Source organism: Electrona antarctica (genome assembly GCF_951216825.1).
Source record: "Electrona antarctica genome assembly, chromosome: 18".
Lineage (NCBI taxonomy): Eukaryota > Metazoa > Chordata > Actinopteri > Myctophiformes > Myctophidae > Electrona > Electrona antarctica.
In genome coordinates this window covers 11,504,995-11,529,745 of record NC_136799.1, presented here as the reverse complement: position 1 = coordinate 11,529,745, position 24,751 = coordinate 11,504,995, and the positions used below count along the sequence as shown (strand labels likewise).

General features: G+C 47.9%; 1 protein-coding gene across 5 annotated transcripts in view; it reads left to right on the top strand.

Moving 5' to 3' along the window:
• ralgapa2 (Ral GTPase activating protein catalytic subunit alpha 2) overlaps positions 1-24,751 on the top strand; it is a 233,553-nt gene that overhangs the window by 143,909 nt on the left and 64,893 nt on the right. For 4 of the 5 annotated variants that reach the window (XM_079527212.1, XM_079527208.1, XM_079527211.1 and 1 more), the window contains 8 exons: positions 891-1,186; positions 2,680-2,970; positions 3,382-3,725; positions 5,372-5,443; positions 6,991-7,114; positions 7,500-7,655; positions 13,713-13,871; positions 19,208-19,335. In XM_079527212.1, coding sequence (XP_079383338.1) covers positions 891-1,186; positions 2,680-2,970; positions 3,382-3,725; positions 5,372-5,443; positions 6,991-7,114; positions 7,500-7,655; positions 13,713-13,871; positions 19,208-19,335 — 1,570 coding nt within the window. The remainder of the gene's footprint in view (positions 1-890; positions 1,187-2,679; positions 2,971-3,381; positions 3,726-5,371; positions 5,444-6,990; positions 7,115-7,499; positions 7,656-13,712; positions 13,872-19,207; positions 19,336-24,751) is intronic. The other variant, XM_079527209.1, reaches the window with a different exon arrangement.

Sequence of the window (24,751 nt, the reverse complement as noted above, 5' to 3'; positions counted from 1 at the left end):
GCGACGTGACGGAATATACAATGACGGAATATACAAAAGCCACAAAGAAAAAAAACAGCTAAGCTGGCTTCAGCATTTTTCAGTGCCCCAATGACGTGATGAAGTTTCAAATAAACATGAATTCCTGTGCTCAGCTCATGTTCATTTTGAACCCTTTATGTTTTTCTCGCTCGTCGCTCAACGTGAGCGTGTTGAGCAACACTTCCACGGCGATTCAGCGACAGTGTAACTGACCACCCCACCACGCTTGGTCGTTTTGCAGCTTTCATCACGGCTAGTGTGAACACAGCGTTATACTCTCGTAAGCCATATCACCGCTAATACCTGATTTATACTTGATTTGCGCACCGGCATCTGTGTTCGTAAATCGGCTATTTTTGGTGCATGACGCAACCAAGTATAAATCAACTCTTTAGCCTTCAAAATATACTAACCCCTCATGCATTTTTTAGGGATGCTACAATCAGGGTTTTGGGGACTTATCCCGATCACCCATTGTTTTTCTCATGATCAGCCGATACTGATACCAATCTTGTGTGTAAGAGGAAAGATTTGAATATTTCCAAAATTATTATAAGTCAAAACCCACGTCAAAACTGTTCCTGTGTGTGTGAGGAGGAAGGGGAGAATGTTTAGGCCTGTCACAAAGATGAAAAATGATATTATACTATATATCTGATTGACATTTATACCACTTAAATGGTGTAAAAGATTGGTTTCTCCAGATAGGGTAAATTCCAATAACAAATAGGGTAAATTGCCGATCACCGATCGGAGTGAATATTTGCCGATCACCGATCGGTGGCCGATTATCGGAGCATCTCTAGTATTTTTCTATAAAGCGAGGCTAACACAACCCTCCCCCCCACCCCCGCACGCCGCTCTTTCAGAGAAGAAACGTCGCAGCATGGAGCTGATCCCGCTGACGGCGCGCATGGTGATGACCCACCTGGTGAACCACCTGGGGCACCACCCGCTGAGCGGCGGGCCCGCCCTGCTGCACAGCCTGGTGAGCGAGAACCACGACAACCCCCACGTGGAGTCGTCAGAGCTCTCCTCCGAGGTCTTCAAGAGCCCCAACCTGCAGCTGTTCGTGTTCAACGACAGCACGCTGGTGTCCTACCTCCAGATCCCCGCCGAGACCCCGGCCCCCGCCGCCGGCCAGCCGCCGCAGCCCTCGTCCCAGGTGAAGATTCCACCTCTCCCCTCCCCCTCCCCTCCCTCTCCCCTCCCTCTCAACCCTTGTCCCAGGTGAAGACCTCCACCTCTCTTCTCCCCCTCCCCTCCCTCTCCCCTCCCTCTCAACCCTTGTCCCAGGTGAAGACCTCCACCTCTCCTCTCCCTCTCCCCTCCCTCTCAACCCTTGTCCCAGGTGAAGACTCCACCTCCCCCTCCCCTCCCTCTCAGCCCTCGTCCCAGGTGAAGACTCCACCTCTCCCCTCCCTCTCAGCCCTCGTCCCAGGTGAAGACCTCCACCTCTCTTCTCCCCCTCCCCTCCCTCTCAGCCCTCGTCCCAGGTGAAGACCTCCACCTCTCTTCTCCCAATCCCCTCCCTCTCAGCCCTCGTCCCAGGTGAAGACCTCCACCTCTCTTCTCCCCCTCCCCTCCCTCTCAGCCCTCGTCCCAGGTGAAGACCTCCACCTCTCTTCTCCCCCTCCCCTCCCTCTCAGCCCTCGTCCCAGGTGAAGACTCCACCTCTCCCCTCCCTCTCAGCCCTCGTCCCAGGTGAAGACTCCACCTCTCCTCTCCGGACTCCAGCTTGGCCCGTAGCGCTGCCGCTTGCCGTAGCACTTGCCCTAGCCTCGACGTCCTTGCAGGCGTATGCTAGGGCATTAAGCAACTAGTCGACTATTCAACTAGTCGACTATTCAACTAGTCGACTATTCAACTAGTCGACTAGAAAAATCCACTAGTCGACCTTGTTGGTACTAGTTGATAGATAGATTATAGTTATAGTCACCAATGTACACAGTTTTTAAATGTACAAATATGTATTCCCCCCCCAAAAAAAACAAAAAAAAGTCGAAAGTAGTAAACTAGGCAACTAGTCAACTTGTAAAAATGACTAGAAGTGAATGCCCTAGCGTATGCAAAGGCTGAAATATGTAATTTAGATAGCATGTGATGTTATATGGACAGATACCAGGTTATTGATCTCGCATCGTATAGTGTTTATAGTTTCAATGATACGGATATTCTACTGTTAGACGGATGATAGGTTCTTGGTTTACTAATGATCCTAAATGACTTTTTCTTTTATTGTTTATTGCCATTTTAAGTTCATTGACTAGATCATGGGTTTCCAAACTTTTCAGCCTGCGACCCCAACCTAACCCCGGCAGAGGTTATTTTATGCACATAAACGTGCACGTTTTGTGCGCATCTGCCCGCACATGTAATGTATTAATCCTAGAGCTATAGAGCTATATGTAACAAACAATCATGGTTCAAATGTATTTACATTTTTGAATTCTAATTAGGTGTGTAAAATATTTTTGACGAACCAAAATCATTTCACGACCCCCACTGTCGCCCGACCCCATGTGGGGTCCCACCCCAACTTTGGTAACCCCTGGACTAGATGACTATTTATATGCATTGGATGTATTTCCTGGTGTTGTTCTTGCTTACTGTACGTCGCTCTGGATTAAGAGTGTCTGCTTAAATGTACATTGGCAGGTGCGCGTCATTGTCCGCGACATCTCGGGCAAGTACTCGTGGGACGCCTCCGTCCTGTACCGCACCACCCCGGAGGACAACGACGGCGCCTCGACGCGGGCAAAGGTCTCGGAAGGTGACCACCACCCCCGGCCCATCCAGAAGGTCTCCGAAGGTGACCGCCACCCCCGGCCCATCCATAACAGCCAAAAACAGCAGCCTAGCTCCCCGACCAAGGGCCCCTCCTCCTCCTGCTCGGACCCCCGCGCCTCCCTGGGGGAGTCCCTCTCGGACGACTGCCTCACCAAGAAGGTAATAGCTTACACAGCACTGTTTCCCAAACAGTGGGTCGGGACCCATTTGTGGGTCGCGGACACGTTGTTATGCCGGGTCGCCTTTGTTTTTGTTCCCTACATTTGGTTTTTAATTATTATTATTTCAAAATTCTCTTTATTATTCTCTAAAAACATTGCGAGAAAAGCGAAACTTGCCGTGAATTAATAACAAAATCCAATGTTCTTTTTTTTCTGTAATGTCATGAAGAAATGAAAGAAAAATCTTAAGAAATTCAATAGAACAAAATATTTCAGATGTATTGAAAAATAGCCGATATACAAGCTCACAACGTGGCGCGAAGCGACACGTTGTGAGTAGATCGGCTATTTTCACTAGGGTTTGGGTCCCAGGTGAATACCTAATGTCTGTTTTGGGTCACGGGTGGAGGAGGAGAAGGAAGAGGAGGAGGGCGAGGAGGAGCCAGACGTCCTGGACCAGCTGCTGGAGGACCTGGGCCAGAGCAGTCCAGAGTGCCTGCCCCAGCCGCGGCAGCCCCGGCTCAACCAGCCGGCCCCTCTGCCCTGCGGCATGAGCCCCGAGCAGGAGGCCGCCATCCTGGACGCCATCGGCCGGCAGGCGGCGCGGGAGGCCCAGGAGGTGGGGAGGTGGGAGGCGGACGTGAGCGTACGCGCCGCCAGCCACCGGGAGCCCGCCCGCCAAGAGCCCAAGGCGCCGTTCTACTTCTGCAGGCTGCTGCTCAACGACCTGGGCATGAACTCCTGGGACCGCAGGTAACGACACGGTTTAGTCTTTGAACACACCATTTAGCTTTAGGCCTGTTTAGGCAATCTAAACTAGTCTTAGTCTAGTCTTAGTCAACTAAAACTCACAAACCATAGTATTTTAGTCCAAGCCCTAGCCTATACAAAAATTAACGCTGCCATAAAAGAAACTAAAACTTAATTGTCCAGGCTCTTCTTCAACAAATATGGCGAAAGCAAACATTCTTTGTTCTGTACTTATGCATACAATTGTATGGTACAAAACACTGAAGTCCTTAAACCAGAAACCTAACCTTGGGACCGCAGGTAACAACATGGTACCCTAACCTTAACCCGAACCCTGGGCATGAACTCCTGCAGGTAACGGCACGGGTCTGATTCTTTTTTGCTTTTATCCCTGCAGGGTACGGTATGATTGAGACCCGGGTCGGGTACCGTCCATTTATAACACCGTTCCGGGACCCATGTTTGTGTCGCGGACCAAATTTGTATGGTCGCTAGTAAATAAATACCCTCTTTTTAGTTTGCTACATGAAAAATAAATCAAAAGATTTCAGAAAGTTTAAACAAAAACAATGTAAATAAGTATTTCATGAATAAAATCAAAAAATAAAATCATTTCAATAAATAAATGAATTATGTCAAAAATAGCAGATCCACAAGCTAGCTACGCAGTGTGAAGCTCTGCTATTTTCACTAATTTGGGCACCACAAACTCTTAAAAAGTTTTGGGAAAAAGCTACAGTAGACACTAAGGAAACCAGAGTTCTGAAATGTCTCCCTGTGACAACCTGATCGAGGCACATTTGAACGCCGCCACCAAGGAGGACTGTCGAAACTCAACTCTGCAGTCTGTTAATATTATACGTTTGTATTAATATACCCTCCCCCTCAAAGTGACCCAGCTGCTGCCTCGTTACCGGAGACCCCCCCTGTGGAGGGGGAGAAAGGGGAAGTCTGTTAGAAGCACGCTGCGGTCTGGAGACAGTTAATCTCTTCTCCACGGGGCCAAGGAGCCCACGCTGGTTTCACCCAGGTACGCGTCGGCGTCGGCGCGTCACCTGGCTTGCGCCTCCTCCACGTTACATTAAAAAGCTCACACCTCTTAATGGGGCGAAGGCGAAGCAGCAACGTGCCGCTTGCCCCTGTGACTCCACACACACACACACACACGAGCGTGGAGTCATGAAGAGAATAAAAAGCACGACGACGGATACTTGTAATTTGTAAATGCTGGAAATGCAAGTAATATAATATTGCATCGTTCCCCATTTAAATCGTTCCCGACTCGAACTCCCGACAAGGTTTGCTTCTTAATAATAATAATAATAATATCTCAAGATGAAGCTACAAAAATAAAAACTTTATTAGAGAAAAAAAACCCTCTAAAAGCTAAGAAATAAAAACATCTGTCTGCCCGTGTTTGTTTGTCTGTAATGGTGATAACTGGTGGCGTTTTTTTAATCTGAGTTCGATCAAACTTGGCAATTGAGTTGTGGGTCCACACCGTCTCACTCATTGACACTGCCATTTTCATTTGTACCATCTTGTTTATTTATGTATTTGTCTTGCCCTGTATTGTGTTATTCTGTAGTGGATGTGTTGTACTCTGCAGTTGGCATCCCGTGTCTGAACCGCATTTCGCTGTTTCACAGGAAAAGCTTTCATCTGCTGAAGAAAAACTCCAAGCTACTGAGAGAACTGAAGAACCTGGACTCCAGGCAGTGGTACGTAACGCTGATGCTCTTCTAGTTGTTAAACGTGTGTGTTTGTGGAGACGTACAGTTGGGTGCCACCGATATTGTCCTTTTCTTTTTGCTGAGGTTTGCGTGATCTGCGCAAAAGGACAGTTAACCCATTTTGGGCGGGAACCCCTTTTGGTGTTTTAAACATTATGTTATAATTTAGCTATTGAAAAATAGCAGATCTACAAGCTCATAGCGTGCCACCGAGTGGCGCGCTACGAGCTTGTAGGTCTGCTATTTTTGAAAAATCGTGAAAATTTAGAAGGATTTTTTCAGGATTTAGAAGGATTTTTAAAAGTTTTGAGGTCAGGCCTAAATGGGTCAAATGATAAGGGACAATATCGGTGGCACCCAACTGTACACTAGACTAGAGGCCGGTCAATTCTGTCCGATTACGGAGAGTCCTAGACCTCCGATTATTGGAGTTTTGTTTGATGATGAAAAAATAAAAGTATGTTTATTTTAGCCCTATTCAGAAATCTTCTAAAGTAGCCGATCTACAAGCTCAAAATGTGCCACACTCACATCACTCACTTTTATGTTTATATTATATCTGCCAAAGCGATATTTCTGCTTGCCTACTACACAAGATGCCAACATCGTTGGCATGGCTCTGTTGTCGAACAACAACAGAACGCTGTTATCTTTTATTGCACACAGACCAGTGACTGCAGCCAAATAGCACGGCTTCTTTCCCTCTGCCATGAATGTGCTAATGAACCTGCCTCTTTCTGAGTGCAAATCACACTCCAGAAATTGCTCAGAGTGCCGTCACCCTTTTATTCCTAATCTACACCATCTCACCCTGATCACAGCTCTTTCACTTTAGTTAGCCTCTTTCTCTCTCTCTCTCTCTCTCTCTCTGCTTCTCTCTGACACACACACACACACACACACACACACACACACACACACAATCAATAGGCACACTCTACACAGCTAATTAAAGAATACCCCCCGGATCGTCTCTCTCTCTCTCCCTCCCAGATGACTATATACCTGCCTGCCTCATAGCAACCTGTGTCCAAGCACGCAAAATGCCCCCAATTTGGCCCAGCGCGCCCCTCCGCCATGGCAACGGCAGATACAGATGGGGGAACTCTGCTGTCGCTCTTTTTTTTTTTTATCATGTCTTTGCACGTTCGGCGCACGGGAGGGGAGCAAGCACTCAACGTAGTTCCTTACATGATCTCTCGCTTAAACCCTGTGTGCTTAGCTGACCTAGAGTCGCCCCTCCGCCCCCGCCCCCACCCCCGGGGCTCTACCGTCTATTCGAGATCCCCACTGCAGGCTTGTAGATCGGATATTTTCGACATAATGTTTGTGTCCAGAACCTGAGACTCTAGGGTTCATGTGGGTTAAAGTAGTGGCAAATACTACGATCGACTGTTAGGAAAATGTCAACTTTTGTAAGCATTCCTGTCCGTATCAGCCGCAGACAGTAGTTGTGGTTTGGGGGTTGAGGGTTGGGGGTCGATGGCTTAACGTTGAAACCCATGTACTTTTTCCCCCCCTCTCTTCTCCTGCAGTCGAGAGACTCACAAGATCGCCGTGTTTTACATCGGAGAAGGTCAGGAGGACAAGTGCTCTATCCTGTCTAACAGCGCTGGGAGCCAGGACTACGAAAACTTTGTGTCTGGACTGGGATGGGAGGTACGTTACACACGCACGCATGCACGCATGTGCACACACACACACACACACACACACATACACACACAGGGCTGGGATGGGAGGTACATTACACTCACTCATGCACTCATTATTGGGCCCAACGTGTAATACCTCCTTTCACACTTTTTCACAAATCGCACGTTAGGACTTTGTCATACAAACATATTCAGTCGTGAGATTTGATCTTGCTTTGATCTGTGTGTGTGTGTGTGTGTGTGTGTGTGTGTGTGTGTGTGTGTGTGTGTGTGTGTGTGTGTGTGTGTGTGTGTGTGTGTGTGTGTGTGTGTGTGTGTGTGTGTGTGTGTGTGTGTGTGTGTGTGTGTGTGTGTGTGTGTGTGTGTGTGTGTGTGTGTGTGTCTCTCAGGTGGAGCTGGCCACACACTGTGGCTTCATGGGGGGTCTCCAGAGAAACGGCAGCACGGGCGTCACCGCCCCGTACTACGCTACCTCCAACCTGGAGGCCATCTTCCACGTGTCCACGCGCATGCCCTCCGACTCGGACGACTGCCTCACCAAGAAGGTACCTTGTGTGTGTGTGTGTGTGTGTGTGGAGGCCACACACGCGCATGCCGTCTGACTCAGATGACTTCCCTTAATTATTATTATTTCAAAAACATTTTCATAAAACATTCAGAAAAATGCAAAACTTGCCATGAATTAATAACAAAATCCAAGGATTTTTTTTTCAGTAGAAGAAATTAAAGAAAAATCTAGAAAGAAGAAATTCCATGAATTAGAACAAATATTTAACACAATATATGCCCAAGACGTCCACAGACGTCCTAGGAACTACCGCATGTAGTGCAGGACGTCTGTGGACGTCTTGGTAAAAAAAAAATGTGGGCACCCCACGTCGCTATTTTGAAAGAATGAAAGGGCACATAATGTGTTAAGATGTAGTGGAAAATCGACAAGCTCATAGCGTGGCGCGACGCGACAATGCTGATTGCGTTATTGTGGACACGGAGACAAGACAAGAATGCATGTCGGACAGACGTCTGTGCGAAACGTTGGTCTTGTCTCTCAGTTGTCGGCCAGCTAAAATATATCTGAAGCTGGGTTTGTACACACTGGTAAAGAACGTCCGAGACGCACTAGTCCTAGTATAACACGTTCCGTACAGAGACAGAATGTTGCTTTAACTGAGTTGGATGCTGTGAAATGGCTGCAGCATCCATCCTGCCCAGAGCAGAGCACAGCAGAGCTGTGGCTGTTGTTGTGTCTCTGTGTTCAGCTGTGTGATCAGGAGGTGTGACTTCAGAGTGCGGGCATTGATTAGCGCCCCTGGCCGGGGGGAGGCCTGACGAGCCGAGAGGAAACGGCCGTGAGTGGAGGGAGGGAGGGAGAGAGAGAGAGAGAGAGAGAGATTGAGATGAGGGGGAGAGATGGCATAATGACTATGATTGGCCCAGACCTTGCCCCCTTCCCCGTCTCCCCGTGTGCTGTGACCAGGGCCTGGATTCAGCCATTAGCTTTCCACCGCCATGCCGCGGCGCCGGACGGATGCCGGCGGGACGCTTTCATCCGATTCCTGCCGCCGCCACGGGGGCGATCGATCGAGGGCACTGCGGCGGGAATCCAGGGCTGCAGCAGCGCAACCGGCAGCAGTTAGCACGGAGAAATTAGCCGCGAGCCCCCTGCCCCGCGCCACCAATCTTCTCATGCGATGCCCCGCTGAGAGAGGAAATTCATCAGGCTCTGTTCATATCTACTCCCCCACCGCCGGTCGTCTACAGATCCTCCTCTCTCTCTCTCTCTCTCTCTCTCCCCCGGCTCCCTTCTCTCGACCCCATACTGAACCTGTGCTCAGTGGCAGCGAAAATTTGTTAGGCTGAGCGCAGATTCGATTTCGGCCCGGGCTGCCTGCGCGCGCAGGGTTGAGGTTTGTGGAGAAGGGGCCGGGCCCCGTCGGCCAGAGTGTGCCACCGGCCCGCTTCGATTCATTTGACCGGGAGCCACTGTAATTGGTCCTCCTCCTCCTCCCCGCGCCACAGATCCCTGTACTAGCCGCGGGCCCCCACAGAAAATTGGCAGGCTGACCGCATGCATGGAGGCTTAAGAGAGAGAGAGAGAGAGACGGGGTGGGGGCGGGGGCGGGGGCTGAAGAATTGTGATGAAAAAGACGCTTTATCTGTATCCAAGCAGGAAGTTTCCCTGTCAATTTACAAATAAAACTTTCAGTCCAAGCAAGCCACCCGCCAGGCCGCCTGCGACCATAGATTCATACCGAGAGGGAGGGGGGTGTTCACTGGCCAGATTGTCTGTTTGAAGGCAGCAGAGAAAAAAGGAAAATAAAACAACCCACCACCACCCCCCCTCCTTCCAGCTAAACCCAAAAGAAAAGAGGAAAAAAAAAACATGAATTCCTCCAATCCAATTGTGAGCTTTAGGGCAGAGCTGTTCAGCGCCCGGCAGCAGCAGCAGCAGCAGCTGGCTGCAGTAATACGGTTATAGGAGCGACCTGCAGGGTGGGGGTCAGGCCATGTCGGAGGACTTGTGTCTTGTGTGTGTGCGCGTGTGTGTGTGTGTGTGTGTGTGTGTGTGCGTGCGTGCGTGCATGTGTCTCAGCCGCCACACTCTCCAGCCCCTCAGGCAAACCGTGGCTTAACTGGCCGGCTGCAAACCATGTTTTTCTAAGAAGACGCTTGTGCTCGTCGGGGGACCTTTTGCTCCCAGCTCCATCCGTGTGTGTGTGTGTGTGTGTGTGTGTGTGTGTGTGTGTGTGTGTGTGTGTGTGTGTGTGTGTGTGTGTGTGTGTGTGTGTGTGCGTGTGCGTGTGTGTGCGCGCTAGAGCCTGTTGCCTTGGTGGGGGGTCAGAGGGGGCTAATTGGACAAGAGCCTTTGACTTAGGTCATATTTTATAGGAAAGGAGAGTCACGCGTTGCCGCCACACCGCCATCGAGGCCTCGGATAGGTCGACCGCACGCAGACGGCTGTCGAGCGAAGGCATAAGTGCCCTTGTTAACCCTGTGATTCATCTCATCCAAACGCTAATAAACTCTCGCCCCAATTAACGTCCCCCCCGGGTTGATTGGGCTCGGCGCGAATGCATATTCAACACTTTTCGCCTGAAATTGTCCCGATGACCTGCGTGGAAACATGCAGATCGCCGTGGCAGACGGTCTGAACTGGTGGCGGCGACGGCGTAATCAGCATGCCGTGGGTTTGTTTAACATTACCGTATTACCATAATTAAGGGCTCACAATAGAATGTGCTAATTGCATTTTTTGGTGGCGAGGGCATGTTTTCTTAATGGCTCATTAGGCCTCCCAGTACATTGGCAGATGTTTTCTTCTCCGAGTGGAAGCCCACTCATGACGCCGCTTTTCCACTGATGCACCGCCGGCTCAACAACAAATTGACACGTTTTGAAAGTAATTAGTACTTTTGCTTTGGTGCCGTAAAGTATGTTTTGATGCTTCAACTCGAGTACATCTTTGAATACAGGACTTGTACTTGTAACAGAGTATTATCCCATTAACACCCCGAGCGGCAAGAACGGAGTTCTCCGTCCTATCAATTAGTAACGCTCGTCGCCCAGGACGGAGATTAATAAAAGGACGGAGATACCGATCGCATCGCTCCACAGGCTGGGAGCGCCTGTTGCGCAACATTCGATGTCATTTCCGGTTGGGAAGTCATCGAAAATGTTCCCTCCCATTTTAGCCCATCAGATAGAAAATCTTAAAATGTGAATAACTCTTGATCTAAATCATTCCGTCCAATTCTAAGCAAAGATTATGTGTTAGACGGCCCATTGCGGTCCCGTCGCGTTAGAATTAACCTCCCGTTGTTGATCGCCTCGGGAGTGTTTTGGCTACATCAAGCTACTTCAGCTACATCCGGCATAGCGTCTGGTGCGTCGCTAAATGTGCTCCATTGCTGTAAATCGATGGGCGCTCTGATTAAATGATCCTTAACCCATTTTGACCTGAGATCAGATTCTAAAAATGTCTTCTACATCCTGACAGTTTTCTGAAAAAGCTATGTTTCTATGTCAGTCGTTCGATTTTTCAAAAATAGCAGACCTACAAGCTCGTAGCGCGCCACTCGGTGGCGCGCTATGAGTTTGTAGATCTGCTATTTTTCAATAGCTAAAGCCCAAAATGGGTTAATACCCCCCGGGCGATTAACGTGTTAAGGACCGGAACCCCTTTTATTTTCTTTGTTTTTACCATTTAACACAGGAACACATTTTTGTGTTGTCAGTACAGTATGTACAGTATATAGCAACATTTATTTGTAGTTTTGGAATATTTTAAGTTTTCCAGTCTAAATGGGTTAAATATTACTGTACTACATTGTGGTATTGCTACTTTTACTTTAGTAGATAGGATGACCAGCCTCAAACGATGTAGCTGGTCATCACAGTGATGCTCAACCCTCTGCCTAGTACTGTGCTAAAAAGACAAGGCTAATTCTAAATTATTGTCTGGAAAGACAAGGGCTCTGTACTCTGTACGCTCTTTTTCACCTCTACACCAAATCTCTTGTCAAAACCACACATTACGAGATTAGATAGACTATTTTAACTATTTTTGGAATAGAGCGTCGCAGTCCCTCCCCCGACCATGGACCAGGAAATGAATCCCAATGCATTTTTCCCATAGACATTTCATAAAGTATTTATTTAAAGACGGTTACGCCACGGACAAAGCCAACTCGAGTCGTGACAACTCATGACAACACAAAACAATATTTTGGACCAAACAAATAATTACAAAGAAGAAAAACAACAAAAAAAGTGTTGTAACCTGCCGTTTTTTTTCTTCTTTCTGATTATTTTTTCGGCCCCAAAAATTGTGTTTGTTGTCATGATTTGTCACGACTCGAGTTGGCTTTGTCCGCGGCGTAAACGTCTTTAAATAAATACTTTCTGAAATGTCTATGAGGAAAATGAACGGAGAATAATTTCCTGGTCCATGGTAGGGGGCGGGACTGCGACGCTCTATAGGGCTAAAATGTTTTGTTTTTTTAAGTTTGTAAGTTTGGGGCCGTGGGAGACACCAAAGGTCTCTCTTGGGTCTCAAGCTGAGAAGTGATAGACTTGTCAGTCTAGATTGTACTGGAGCATACTTGTTTTAAAATATAACTTGTGTGTCTTCATACCTGTTATAAAATATAACTTAGCCACGTGCATGTTTTCGTCTAAGGAGTCGAGAAGAAGGTGTTTACCTATTTCAAGTACAATCAGTCAATTTCCTGTCATTTGAGCGTACCTTTTTGTCCCGGACAGGCTCATTTGTGTTTGTGAACAGGAACATGGAAATGGGAGGCAATTTGAGGTCTTATGGGAGTAAAGTTAATTGGATTTGAATGATTGGTTTTGAAATGCTCAATCTTGTGTATGCATGTTGTGTTTGGTAATTTGAATTTGTAATGAAAAAGCAATAAAAATAGCCCCGGGAATATGCCAGTCTATTGATATATATATATATATATAACCCATTACAACACCACCGTGTCCTACATTTGTAACAAACCAAACCGTTTGAAGATCCGTCGAGAATTCAGAGAGTTACGAGATGATTTTAATTGTGGAGAGAGAGAGAGAGACCTCCTGCTTCGGTAGACACACGTGGAGGAACGGCTTGAACCTGCTAATATGACAATCACATTGACGCATCGCTCCGATGAACAGCAGCGGACGGTGCGGCGGTGTTGTTTTCGTCGACTAAAACTATGACTAAATATACTGTCGACTGTCAACAAATAAAAACTAGACTAAGATGTTAGGAAGGGACTAGTGGACAAGACTAAAATGTTAGGAAGGGACTAGTGGACAAGATATCCACTATAAGTCATTTTACACTTGAAAATAGCATTTTACACAAAACATTTTACACTTGAAAATAGCCGATCTACAAGCTCACAACGCGTCCCGCTGCGACGTGTTGTGAGCTTGTAGATCGGCTATTTTCAGCAAGTGTAAAATCAGCCATTACGACGGCATCAAGGCCCGCCAAAATACATTTTAGTCGACTAAATCACCTGTAGATTTAGTCGACAAATCTCATGATATTTAGTCGACTAAAACTAGACTAAACACTAAAACATTCCAGGTGACTAAAATGTGACTAAAACTAAATTAAAACGTTTTTAAAAGACTATGACTAAAACTAAAATAGAAATGTGCTGCCAAAAACAACACTGCGGTACGGTATCTACATGTGTATGGTTGCTGTCGGCCAGATTGCAGACTGCTGGGCGAATATCATGCCACCAAACAGTTGGTATAGATAAAGTGTTCCTGGACGTAGCTATACCGATCAATAGCCACTTTACTTAGTTGTCTATGGAATCTCTAGTGATGCAGAAAGACAGAATGATATTTTAGCTGTGGTTCATTTCCACTCAGGCCAGGGTCCATGATCGAATGACAAATTACTTGAACGTGTGTGTGTGTGTGTGTGTGTGTGTGTGTGTGTGTGTGTGTGTGTGTGTGTGTGTGTGTGTGTGTGTGTGTGTGTGTGTGTGTGTGTGTGTGTGTGTGTGTGTGTGTGTGTGTGTGTGTGTGTGTGTGTGTGTGTGTGTGTGTGTGTGTGTGTGTGTGTGTGTGTGTGTGTGTGTGCTCAGCTGCGACACCTGGGAAACGACGAGGTTCACATTGTGTGGTCGGAGCACACCAGGGACTACCGGCGCGGCATCATTCCCACGGACTTTGGAGACGTTCTGATCGTCGTCTACCCCATGAAGAACTGCATGTTCTGTGTTCAGATCATGAAGAAACCACAGGTATGTCTGTCTATCCCAGGGTACCCCAATAGGCGGCCCGCGGGCCATTTGCCTTTTTTTTTTTTTTTTTGGGGTCATTTTTTTGGGGTCATTTTCAGGGTCCTGCCCTGAAAATGAATTTTCAGGGCAAGACCTCGACCTCACGCGTGTGGACTCGGCCCCCAGCCTGGGACCCTAGTCAAAATATGGCCCTCGAGGAAAATTAATTGGGGAACCCTGGTCTATCCCATGAAGAACTGCATGTTCTGTTCTGTGTTCAGATCATGAAGAAGCCCACAATGCACTGCATACAAAACTAATTAGCATTTGTCTGTGATGCATTGTGAACTTGTAGATCTGTTATTTTTGAAAATCTTTCACAAATTTACGACATTCCCGGGAAGGTTCCCGCTACGGTTCATGTGCGTGGTGTACACACTGACTTGTACACACTGACTTGACACAAAAACTGCACAGCTAATTTCAACAACTCCCCGGTTTTCAAACCAAGGTTCCGTCCATGTGGAATTTCAACAGGCCTTTCTTTCTTCACCCTGGCTTTTTGAATTGGTTTCATACATTCCTCCTCATGTCTCTGTTGTCATTGTGCTCTCAGATCATTATTACCCACAGTGTGGCCATGTGCTCCCAGTACCTCCCCCTCGCTCAAGCCCAACACACACCGTCTGTGAACGCCGCGCGTCAAAACAGCCGCCTCCGTTATTTTCAATGAACCTATCCCACACCGGCGGCGTCAGACGCGCGCTGACGCGCGTTCACGCCTCGCCTGACGCTCCGATACGCCGCTGTTCTATTTTCCAGGCGTTGCCGCACGGCCTCCATCCGGTAATCGTGGGCGTGGCTGGCCAGCCGCGCGGTAGCGCGCCGCGTCCTGTGGGTGTTGCTGTGCGGCTATGATGCGCAGCAATACTGTGCCGCGTCGCTGCGCACCCGCTTTACAGACGGTGTGTGTTGGGCTTCAGCTTGCTTTCATCTGGGCTACTCTCATGGCACTGCACTGTAAGGTCCTCAGTGTTGATGTAACTGTGGGAGTGTACAAATGGACCCCTTTTTACCGCATCATTCAAAATCCCGATAGGGTTGCATAAAGACCCGCCTACCGACAATGCCGGTGTTTGCTCCACGTTATTACCTAACCTCACGTCACCAGGCTTTCCACCTCGAGTGGTTACCAGACTGTCCTCCGAGGTGGGCAGTCTGGTGACACTGATGCGAGGTTACTATTAGTCCGTGGTGGGAAATATTGCTCTGTGTTGGGAAATATTGCTCTGTGTTGGCTCTTAATGAAAGAAAATAAGGCTATACTGTACAGTATATGGGGCAACACAATAACAAACACTAACTAATCCTACCAAACATGAAAAATAAAAAAGAATGGTTACATTATGCTAACATACTACTAACTACTAGTACTACTAACATAATCTGACCAAAGGAATGACATTTACAAAAAGCAAGCTCCCATACTCTGTTAAATTATACAAAGATAATCCTTTTTACAACTTAAGCATGAATTTGTCACTACTGAGGCAGAGAAAACTCTATAACTCGGGGTGCTCCAAATCTTTAGAGTCCCAGAGTTTTGACACGGCAGCAGCGCCCTGGACACCGTGTGCACAGTACAGACAGGTGGGGGCGGGTCTTTACGCAACCCTATTGGGATTTTGAATGACGCCTTTTTACCATGTGGACTCTTGAGTGCAGGCTGCTTTGTGTGGCCACGCTACGTCCCTTACCCCAGTGACTCTTGACCTGTAGCCCAGCGGGTCCACAAGTTATTTTTTCTAAACACATTTTTGCTCGAGTGGCAGCGGTGGCCGAACGGATTGCGGAGCGGTCTTGATACCGGAAGGTCGCCAGTACGATTCAGCGGTCCGACACGTTAAAATTACCACCGCTGAAGTGCCCTTGAGCAAGGCATTGAACCACTACCATGAAATGTTCTATGAGCAGGGCCTGGCTGGAAACAAGTTATTGAGCTTAGCCCAGATACCCTGGGTAAATATAGTAACTTTTCTATTGCTCCTACTGATCTTGTCCAAACAACAATCTGTACACATCTCTATAGTCATGTGATCAAGACTAATCTGTCCGATTTTTCATTTTCCTTCCCGATTGGCAAATCTAAAGTGTCTCGTTTCGAACAAAATGTCTCAAATCATGAACGCAGCCTCCAATTGCCGCGAAACTTCACAATGGGCTGTTATAGCACCACCAGGAGGCCGATTTTTGCTAAACAAATGTGTTGCTATTATATTGCTAAATGGTAAATGGTAAATGGTGCATTTATATAGCGCCTTTATCCAAGGCGCTTTACATAGATTGTGCATTACATTCACCCATTCACACACCTATTGCGGTAGAAGCCATGCAAGGTACCAACCAGCACATCGGGAGCAATTTGGGGTTCAGTGTCTTGCCCAAGGACACTTTGACATGTAGACAGGAGGAGCCGGGATTCGAACCGCCGACCCATGGATCATTGGACGACCTGCTCTACCTCCTGAGCCACAGTCGCCCCTGCTCTTATAGATTTTGTCCAAACATCACACAAACCGGTACACATTATCTCTATAGTCATGTCATCAAGACAATCATTTTTCATATTTCATCCCGATTGGCAACCTGGCCTGGCAGTGCTCCGAGGAGCAAATTTTTCTAGTTTACTTTTGCATTTGTTGTTGTAGAGACAGTTATCACCCTTGACTCTTTTCCAAGCGACGGCTGACCAGTGCAATATTCTCCATGAGACTCCGTCATTGTCACGGTGTCCTCTGGCTGCTTAGCTTTACAGGGACACAGTCCAAACCGTATCCACAGCCTCCATCTAACACAGGGACACAGTCCAAACCGTATCCACAGCCTCCATCTAAAACAGGGACACAGTCCAAACCGTATCCACAGCCTCCATCTAACACAGGGACACAGTCCAAACCGTATCCACAGCCTCCATCTAACACAGGGACACAGTCCAAACCGTATCCACAGCCTCCATCTAACACAGGGACACAGTCCAAACCGTATCCACAGCCTCCATCTAACACAGGGACACAGTCCAAACCGTATCCACAGCCTCCGTCTAATACAGGGACACAGTCCAAACCGTATCCACAGCCTCCATCTAACACAGGGACACAGTCCAAACCGTATCCACAGCCTCCATCTAACACAGGGACACAGTCCAAACCGTATCCATCCACAGCCTCCATCTAACACAGGGACACAGTCCAAACCGTATCCATCCACAGCCTCCATCTAACACAGGGACACAGTCCAAACCGTATCCACAGCCTCCATCTAAAACAGGGACACAGTCCAAACCGTATCCACAGCCTCCATCTAACACAGGGACACAGTCCAAACCGTATCCACAGCCTCCATCTAACACAGGGACACAGTCCAAACCGTATCCATCCACAGCCTCCATCTAACACAGGGACACAGTCCAAACCGTATCCACAGCCTCCATCTAACACAGGGACACAGTCCAAACCGTATCCATCCACAGCCTCCATCTAACACAGGGACACAGTCCAAACCGTATCCACAGCCTCCATCTAACACAGGGACACAGTCCAAACCGTATCCACAGCCTCCATCTAACACAGGGACACAGTCCAAACCGTATCCACAGCCTCCATCTAACACAGGGACACAGTCCAAACCGTATCCACAGCCTCCATCTAACACAGGGACACAGTCCAAACCGTATCCACAGCCTCCATCTAACACAGGGACACAGTCCAAACCGTATCCACAGCCTCCATCTAACACAGGGACACAGTCCAAACCGTATCCACTAGCCTCCATCTAACACAGGGACACAGTCCAAACCGTATCCACAGCCTCCATCTAACACAGGGACACAGTCCAAACCGTATCCACAGCCTCCATCTAACACAGGGATACAGTCCAAACCATATCCACAGCCTCCATCTAACACAGGGACACAGTCCAAACCATATCCACAGCCTCCATCTAACACAGGGACACAGTCCAAACCGTATCCACAGCCTCCATCTAACACAGAGTGCGTTTCTGGCCAGGGCATGGTTTTAACATGGCGGAACGGGCGGCGAGCGGAGAGCCAGGAATCGCAGCAGCTTTGGCGCTCCGTTAACTTGCCAGCGCGCCTCTGCCAGCCTGGTGATAGCAGCCCCGCGCGCACAGCCTCCTACGGTGCCAGGCCTGCGCCCATCTTCTTTCCAAAAAAAAAAAAAAAACCTCCAGACCTTCTGTTTGCCAATGCCAAGAACCTGTCAAGCAATCGACACCGGCTTTGTGGTTCCGCCGTTCACACAATGTCACGCTTGCTAGGTTTCAGAGTGTGTTTCTTTACGTTTTCCTTCCTCTAAACTACATTTGTGTCATGGATGATGATGTCTCGTATGAGTTATTGCGCTCGGGATCAAGCGGCCTCTCTGCATAACGACAAAGACAGCAGGAGGACCTTTTGGAAGACTTTGACATTCACGTCAACTTCCAGGTCAACGACCATTGAGCTCCAGTGATTAAGGGCCCCCTCCTCCCCCCCTTCCACTATGCATGAACAGACGTGTATGCACACACACACACACACATGCACACACACACTGAGATGCATATTGCCTCATTGTATTTGTTCGCTAGTTCAATATGAGACCATTGTCTAGTATTGATTGTCATTTTAATTTCATTTGCCTGACATTGATTCACATTAGATATGTGCGGTTGTCATGCAAAGTTAGACGAAATCCAATTTCAACTTGAACCCTGGTCCTCAAACAGATGGAGAAACGGGTGCCTCTCCAAATAAGATTTTTTTTAATCAACTCTTGTGTCCAATTTAAAATGCACTGTGCGATCAGCGTGCAGCCAGAGAGAGCACTCATCACGCTTAAGTTTGAATCAATTATGTGGCTGGTTTGAAATGTTGAAATGTCTTAACATTTGTAGACATTAACAATGTCTACACTCACTCCCAATCATCCGCCGTGCGGCCATATTCGTCTCTTCTCTTCAGCCTTGACCTTCTTAGCCCATAGCACTTGCCCTATCCTTGACGACCTTGCAGGCAAAGGCTAAAATGGAACTTTGATAGCATCTTATGTAGACAGACGCCAGGTCATTGTCGACCTGGCATCCTATATAGTGTATATTGTCTCAATGTACAGATTATAGATTTTTTTTCTTGATATTATACTGTTTAGCCTGAAGGTTATTTGTGTTCCCATGATCCTATATCACCATTTCTATGCGTTTGATGTATTACCTGGATTGAGAGCGACTGAATGCTAAATGCCTAAATTGTCTTATTGTACCCTCCTCATTTCCTCTCTGTCTCGCTGTCCTCCCAGGTCCCTTTCTTCGGGCCTCTGTTCAATGGCGCCATCGTCACGGCAGCCCTGCTGCCCAGCCTGGTCAGGGCCACCTGCATCAACGCCAGCCGGGCCGTCAAGTCTCGTCTGACTCTGTACCAGAGCTTGTATCCTTGTCCGGAGATCAGTGAGTTCTCCAACCTTTTTTTGTGCCAAGGAGGACCCCCACATTGATATATGTTTGGCTGCTGCGGGCCCCCCATCTCACAAAATATGTTGTTCCAGGGAGGGAGGGACCTCCAGAAGCAAAGATTTGAGGTAAAAAAATGTTTGCTTTAAAACTCATATACGTATATATATATTGAAAGATTTGCGGAAATTTTCATGACTTGAATAGCCAAAATATAAAATATGGTTAAAGTGGTTCACATGATTGTGACAATATTTATTAACCCATTCTGGACGGGAACCCCTTTTGGTGTTTTAACTAAGCATTATGTTATACTTTAGCTATTGAAAAATAGCAGATCTACAAGCTCATAGCGCGCCACCGAGTGGCACGCTACGAGCTTGTAGGTCTGCTATTTTTGAAAAATCGTGAAAATGCGGCACAAATCTTTGAATACATTTTTTCTTTCAGAAGACTTTTTTTTTTTTTTCAACGTCAGGCCTAAATGGGTTAAAAAAAAGATTGCAGGGGACCCCCTGGAACCCCCTCAAGGACCCCTGGGGGGGTCGAAGTATCAACCCCCCCCCAGGGTTGATTTCTGATGCCTCTGCTCGCTCTGTGATCCCGTTAATGCCTTTCGGCTCGTCGATGCTGTGCATGCCAAGCTTGAGCTGAGACATTTTGGGCTTCCAGCCCGGCCGGTGGGCCTGTGTTTGCGGTCGCTCCCTCTCTCTCTCTCTCTCTCTCTCTCTCTCTCTCGGGACACGCCGCGCGGCGGTGTCACGTCAGCCTGAACGCCACGCACACACACACGGCTGAGCGCCGCTGACACTGATCTTCATGCGGAGGACGGGCTGATTTACATACAGCTATTGGATTGTTTGACAGCCCGGGCTGGCTGCCTGGCTGGCTGCCGCGTCAGAGTGTGTGTGTGTGTGTGTGTGTGTGTGTGTGTCAGTGTGTGTGTGTGTGGTGCTGTTTTATTTTAGTGGCAGGAGCTCTGATAACCCATTCTGACCTGAGATTAGATTCTAAAAAAAAAGCTATGTTTCTATGTCAGTCGTTCTTCGCTTTTTCTAAAATAGCAGACCTACAAGCTCGTAGCGCGCCACTCGGCATTATGTTAGCTAAAGCATAACATAATGCTAACACCAAAAGGGGTTCCCGCCCAGAATGGGATAATAATGTGTCATCATTTATCATTGATGTTTTATGGATCACACAGAGGAGGACTCTCGCGCACACACACACACACACACACACACACACACACACTCTGCATACAAACAAACAGATCTCCCATAAAGCATTGCTCCTCCTCGGACAGAGAGACAGACAGGCAGCATGTACAGCAAGCACCTCAGCACAACCAACGCTGCCCCTCTGGCGGTTGCCATGGAGACCTCCCCAAGGAGGTTTCATTGAGTGGAAGACTAGTGTCTATTGTTTTTTTTGTTTTTTTGTTTGTGTGTGTGTGGGGGGGGTAGCGGCATACTGTAAAGCTTACAATTGTCTATAGAAGAAGACGTATTTAATGATGTCGTTAGGTTTTTGTTTTCTTCTTCTATTTGCGGTCAACAACACGACGTCTTGTCCTCCTTATGGTCACTTGTTTGTTTGTGTGACCGTCTTTTGTCACACTCACACCCTGTGTTTACAGCTCTGTGTGTGTGTGCGTCTGCGCGCGCGTGTGTAATGTGTATGCAACAGTATGCAACTGGGTGCACCCCCTCCCCACCCCCCCACCCGTAGCAGGCCCCCTCCCTCCCCTCGCTCTGTGTCCCCGGGGGCATTCTGAGTGACAGATGTCTGTTACCCAACGCCAAGTGAATTACCCCAGTGTGACTCGCACTGCTGGGTGGGTGGGTGGGGGGGGTTTGGGGGTGGGGGGCCTGCCTGCCCAGTGTGAGCCTGGCGGGGGTTGGTTGGTTGAGACGGAAGCCAACGCTGTGGGGCAGAGCATCCATACCTGGCATTCCTCAGCACACTGAGCAGCAGGCGGCAGATCTATGAGAGCAGATAAGCACTGCTTCTGGATGGAAGAGCCTCCTATACTGATCTATATACAGATCTATGAGAGCAGATAAGCACTGCTTCTGGATGGAAGAGCCTCCTATACTGATCTATATACAGATCTATGAGAGCAGATAAGCACTGCTTCTGGATGGAAGAGCCTCCTATACTGATCTATATACAGATCTATGAGAGCAGATAAGCACTGCTTCTGGATGGCATTGATGGACAGCCAGACAGACACACGTGCAGTGGAAACGTTTGTATTGCTTGTTCAAGGACATCAGATTTATGATATTTTTGGGCCTTTTTCTGCCTGATAGTTTAACCCTGAGGCCGATTCTAAGGCTGAAAAACCAATGTTTGATCAGCGGTTCTCAAACTATTCCCTGGCCTGGATCTCTCCTGATTGTGAAATGAAATGAAATGAAATCTATATTTACCCAGGGTATCTGGGCTAAGCTCAAGAACTTGTTTCCAGCCAGGCCCTGCTCATAGAACACATTTCATCGTAGTGGTTCAATGCCTTGTTCAAGGGCACTTCAGCGGTGGTAATTTTAACGCGTCGGACGGCTGATTCGAACTAGGAACCTTCCGGTATCAAGACCGCGCCACTATCCGTTCGGCCACCGCTGCCACTATGTAAGCCTATTAAACTGCCCAAACCTTTTTTAACCATAACACAACCATTTATCTTGGGTCTCTTTTTTTCCTCTCTTCTCTCAAACTCTGCTATACTTGCTACATGTGGCCCTCACAAGTACAGTACATACAAGTACACACACACACACACACATTACACACACACACACACACACACACACATTACACACACACACTCTGGAGACGAATAGATGTGCCAAACCGAGCCCACTGCCAGCCTGTCATGGGTCTACTGTATATGGTCTGTTTGTCCTGTCTGTAAATGAAGGAATGCTCATTGGGTTTCTGTGATGATTGCTTTGACATCTGAAAACATCCGACCGATCTGCGAGATTTGACCGTTCGGGGTCGTTCGAATGTGGCGTTGGAAAGAATTACAATCAAGTGACGATTTCGGCGGTTCACTGCCGTCACTTGGGCTAAGAAGAACAGGAATGCCAGAACGAAAGGAAAAACTAATTTAATATGCCTTTTGTATCGTATTATATTGAACACAGCCCTTTGCGCGTGTCCCGCTATCCTTTCCTGCCATATTTCTATCATCTCAGGATATGTGTCTCTTTCTTGAACAAGTCTGAACAATAGCCTAGCCTTTTTTCTCCCTCTCCTCTCCCTCTCCTCTCTCTCTCTCTCTCTCTCTCTCTCTCTCTCTCTCTCTCTCTCTCTCTCTCTCTCTCTCTCTCTCTCTCTCTCTCTCTCTCTGTGTCTCGGATGTTTTCTTTTCGTGTGTGTGTGTGTGTGTGTGTGTGTGTGCGTGTGCGTGTGCGCGTGTGCGTGTGTGTGTGCCTGCGTGCGCGAAAAGATGAAAACCCTCATCCTTCGTTTCCCTGTCGCACAAAGCCCCGGCGATCCACAATCTGCTCTCTGCCTGCGAGGCCGCTCTCCAAGGTAATTAGTTGAATATTTCTTCAAAGAGAAGCTATATGACCCCCATCTGTCCAGATAAAAGGCCAGTATGGTGCTGTGGTCCTCTCTGCCTCTCCGTCGGCAGCTTGGAGAGGGCTCCAGCAGCCCACCGTACGGCGCGCACCATCTCTACCGCTAATTGGATTTGATATTGAAAAATGACCACCAGCAACATTGCAAGACGCATGCACACACACACACACACACACACACAGGCAGACAGTCAACATGACTGCTTTGTTGGAAGACGGTTCTCTGTTTCCCCCCTCTCCACGCGCACACACACACACACTTCTTCTGTCTATATACTGCGAGAGAATTGCACAAGTATGTATTGTATGCATGTGTAGGTAGGGTGTGTCCAGTCTATCTTGCTGTAACGGTGGTGACCAGCTGTGCGCTCTCTCTCCTCTCCTCTCTCTCTCTCTCTCCCTCTCCTCTCTCTCTCTCTCTCCCCCCTCTCTCGGTTTAAGATGTGTACTCATTCATTTTGTCTGTCGGGGGAGACGTGAGTTGACTCGCAGAGCTCGCATCGTCTCTCAGAGTCGACCAATCGTAATGTATCATCTATTATTTATATGCCTGATGGAAGAAGCAGCTGGCTTGGCGTTGGTGAGGGTGTGTATTGTCTGTGAGCGAACCTCTCTTTACGCTGTTTGGAATACAGCTGTGGGAACAGAGTGTACGATCCTTAGTTTAAACCAGTGGTTCCCAAACTTTTTCATGTCAAGGACCCCCAAATTGACACGTATTAACCCGCTGACCCCCATTTGAAGAGATATGCCATGGATGGAGAGAAGATGTTTTAACGGCTCTAGCAGTGATTCTCAACCTGTTTAATTTCAAGGACCCCCAGTTTGACATGCATTAGGCTACGGACCCCCATTTAATGGTATTCCTATCTCTGAGACCCCAATTCATATTGAAAAATCAATGTTAATTTAACTCTGAGTGTACAAATGTAGGCTCATTTGTACACTCTCATAAGGGTCCATTTGGTTCCAAACTATCATTTAGCTGGGGACCCCCTGGAACTCCCTCAACTCCCTGGGACCTGGGGTTTAAACGATTCGGTTTTAAAAGACCAAACCAGTTTCACAACAAGACATGCCATGGTTTACCCACAGCTGTGGACCTGTTTCTGTCTAAAGCAGTATGTGGTTCCCCAAATATTTTCATGTCAAGGGTGTGTTTTTTCCGTGGACCCCCATTTCAAAACATTATGTACCCCCCCCCCCCCCCCCCCCCCCATAAAGTTATAAGATTTGTCAACATTATTCAAAAATAGCCAATCTGTAAGTTCACACTGTCGCAAACCAGGGCTCTAAAGGAACATTTGCCTGAAATAACTGCTCTCTTTCTGTGTGTGTGTGTGTGTGTGTGTGTGTGTGTGTGTGTGTGTGTGTGTGTGTGTGTGTGTGTGTGTGTGTGTGTGTGTGTGTGTGTGTGTGTGTGTGTGTGTGTGTGTGTGTGTGTGTGTGTGTGTGTGTGTGTGTGTGTGTGTGTGTGTGTGTGTGTGTGTGTGTGTGTGTGTGTGTGTGTGTGTGCGTGCGTGCGTGCGCGTTTCCTTTTCTTTCTATCACAAAACATCCGTTGTGTCTCTTGAACCCGGCCTTGCCATCGCCTGACCTCTCCATATCCGCCGCTGTCGCGTAGCGTCATGCTGGTTAATAGCGTCTTCGAGGGGAATAATGTCTCGGTCCGTCGGCCACTACTCGTGTCTCTCTCTCTCTTTCTCTCTTCAACAAGCACTTGGGTTTGATGTGGCGTCCGCCACTGCTCCTGAAGTGGGTATTGTGTGTGTGTGTGTGTGTGTGTGTGTGTGTGTGTGT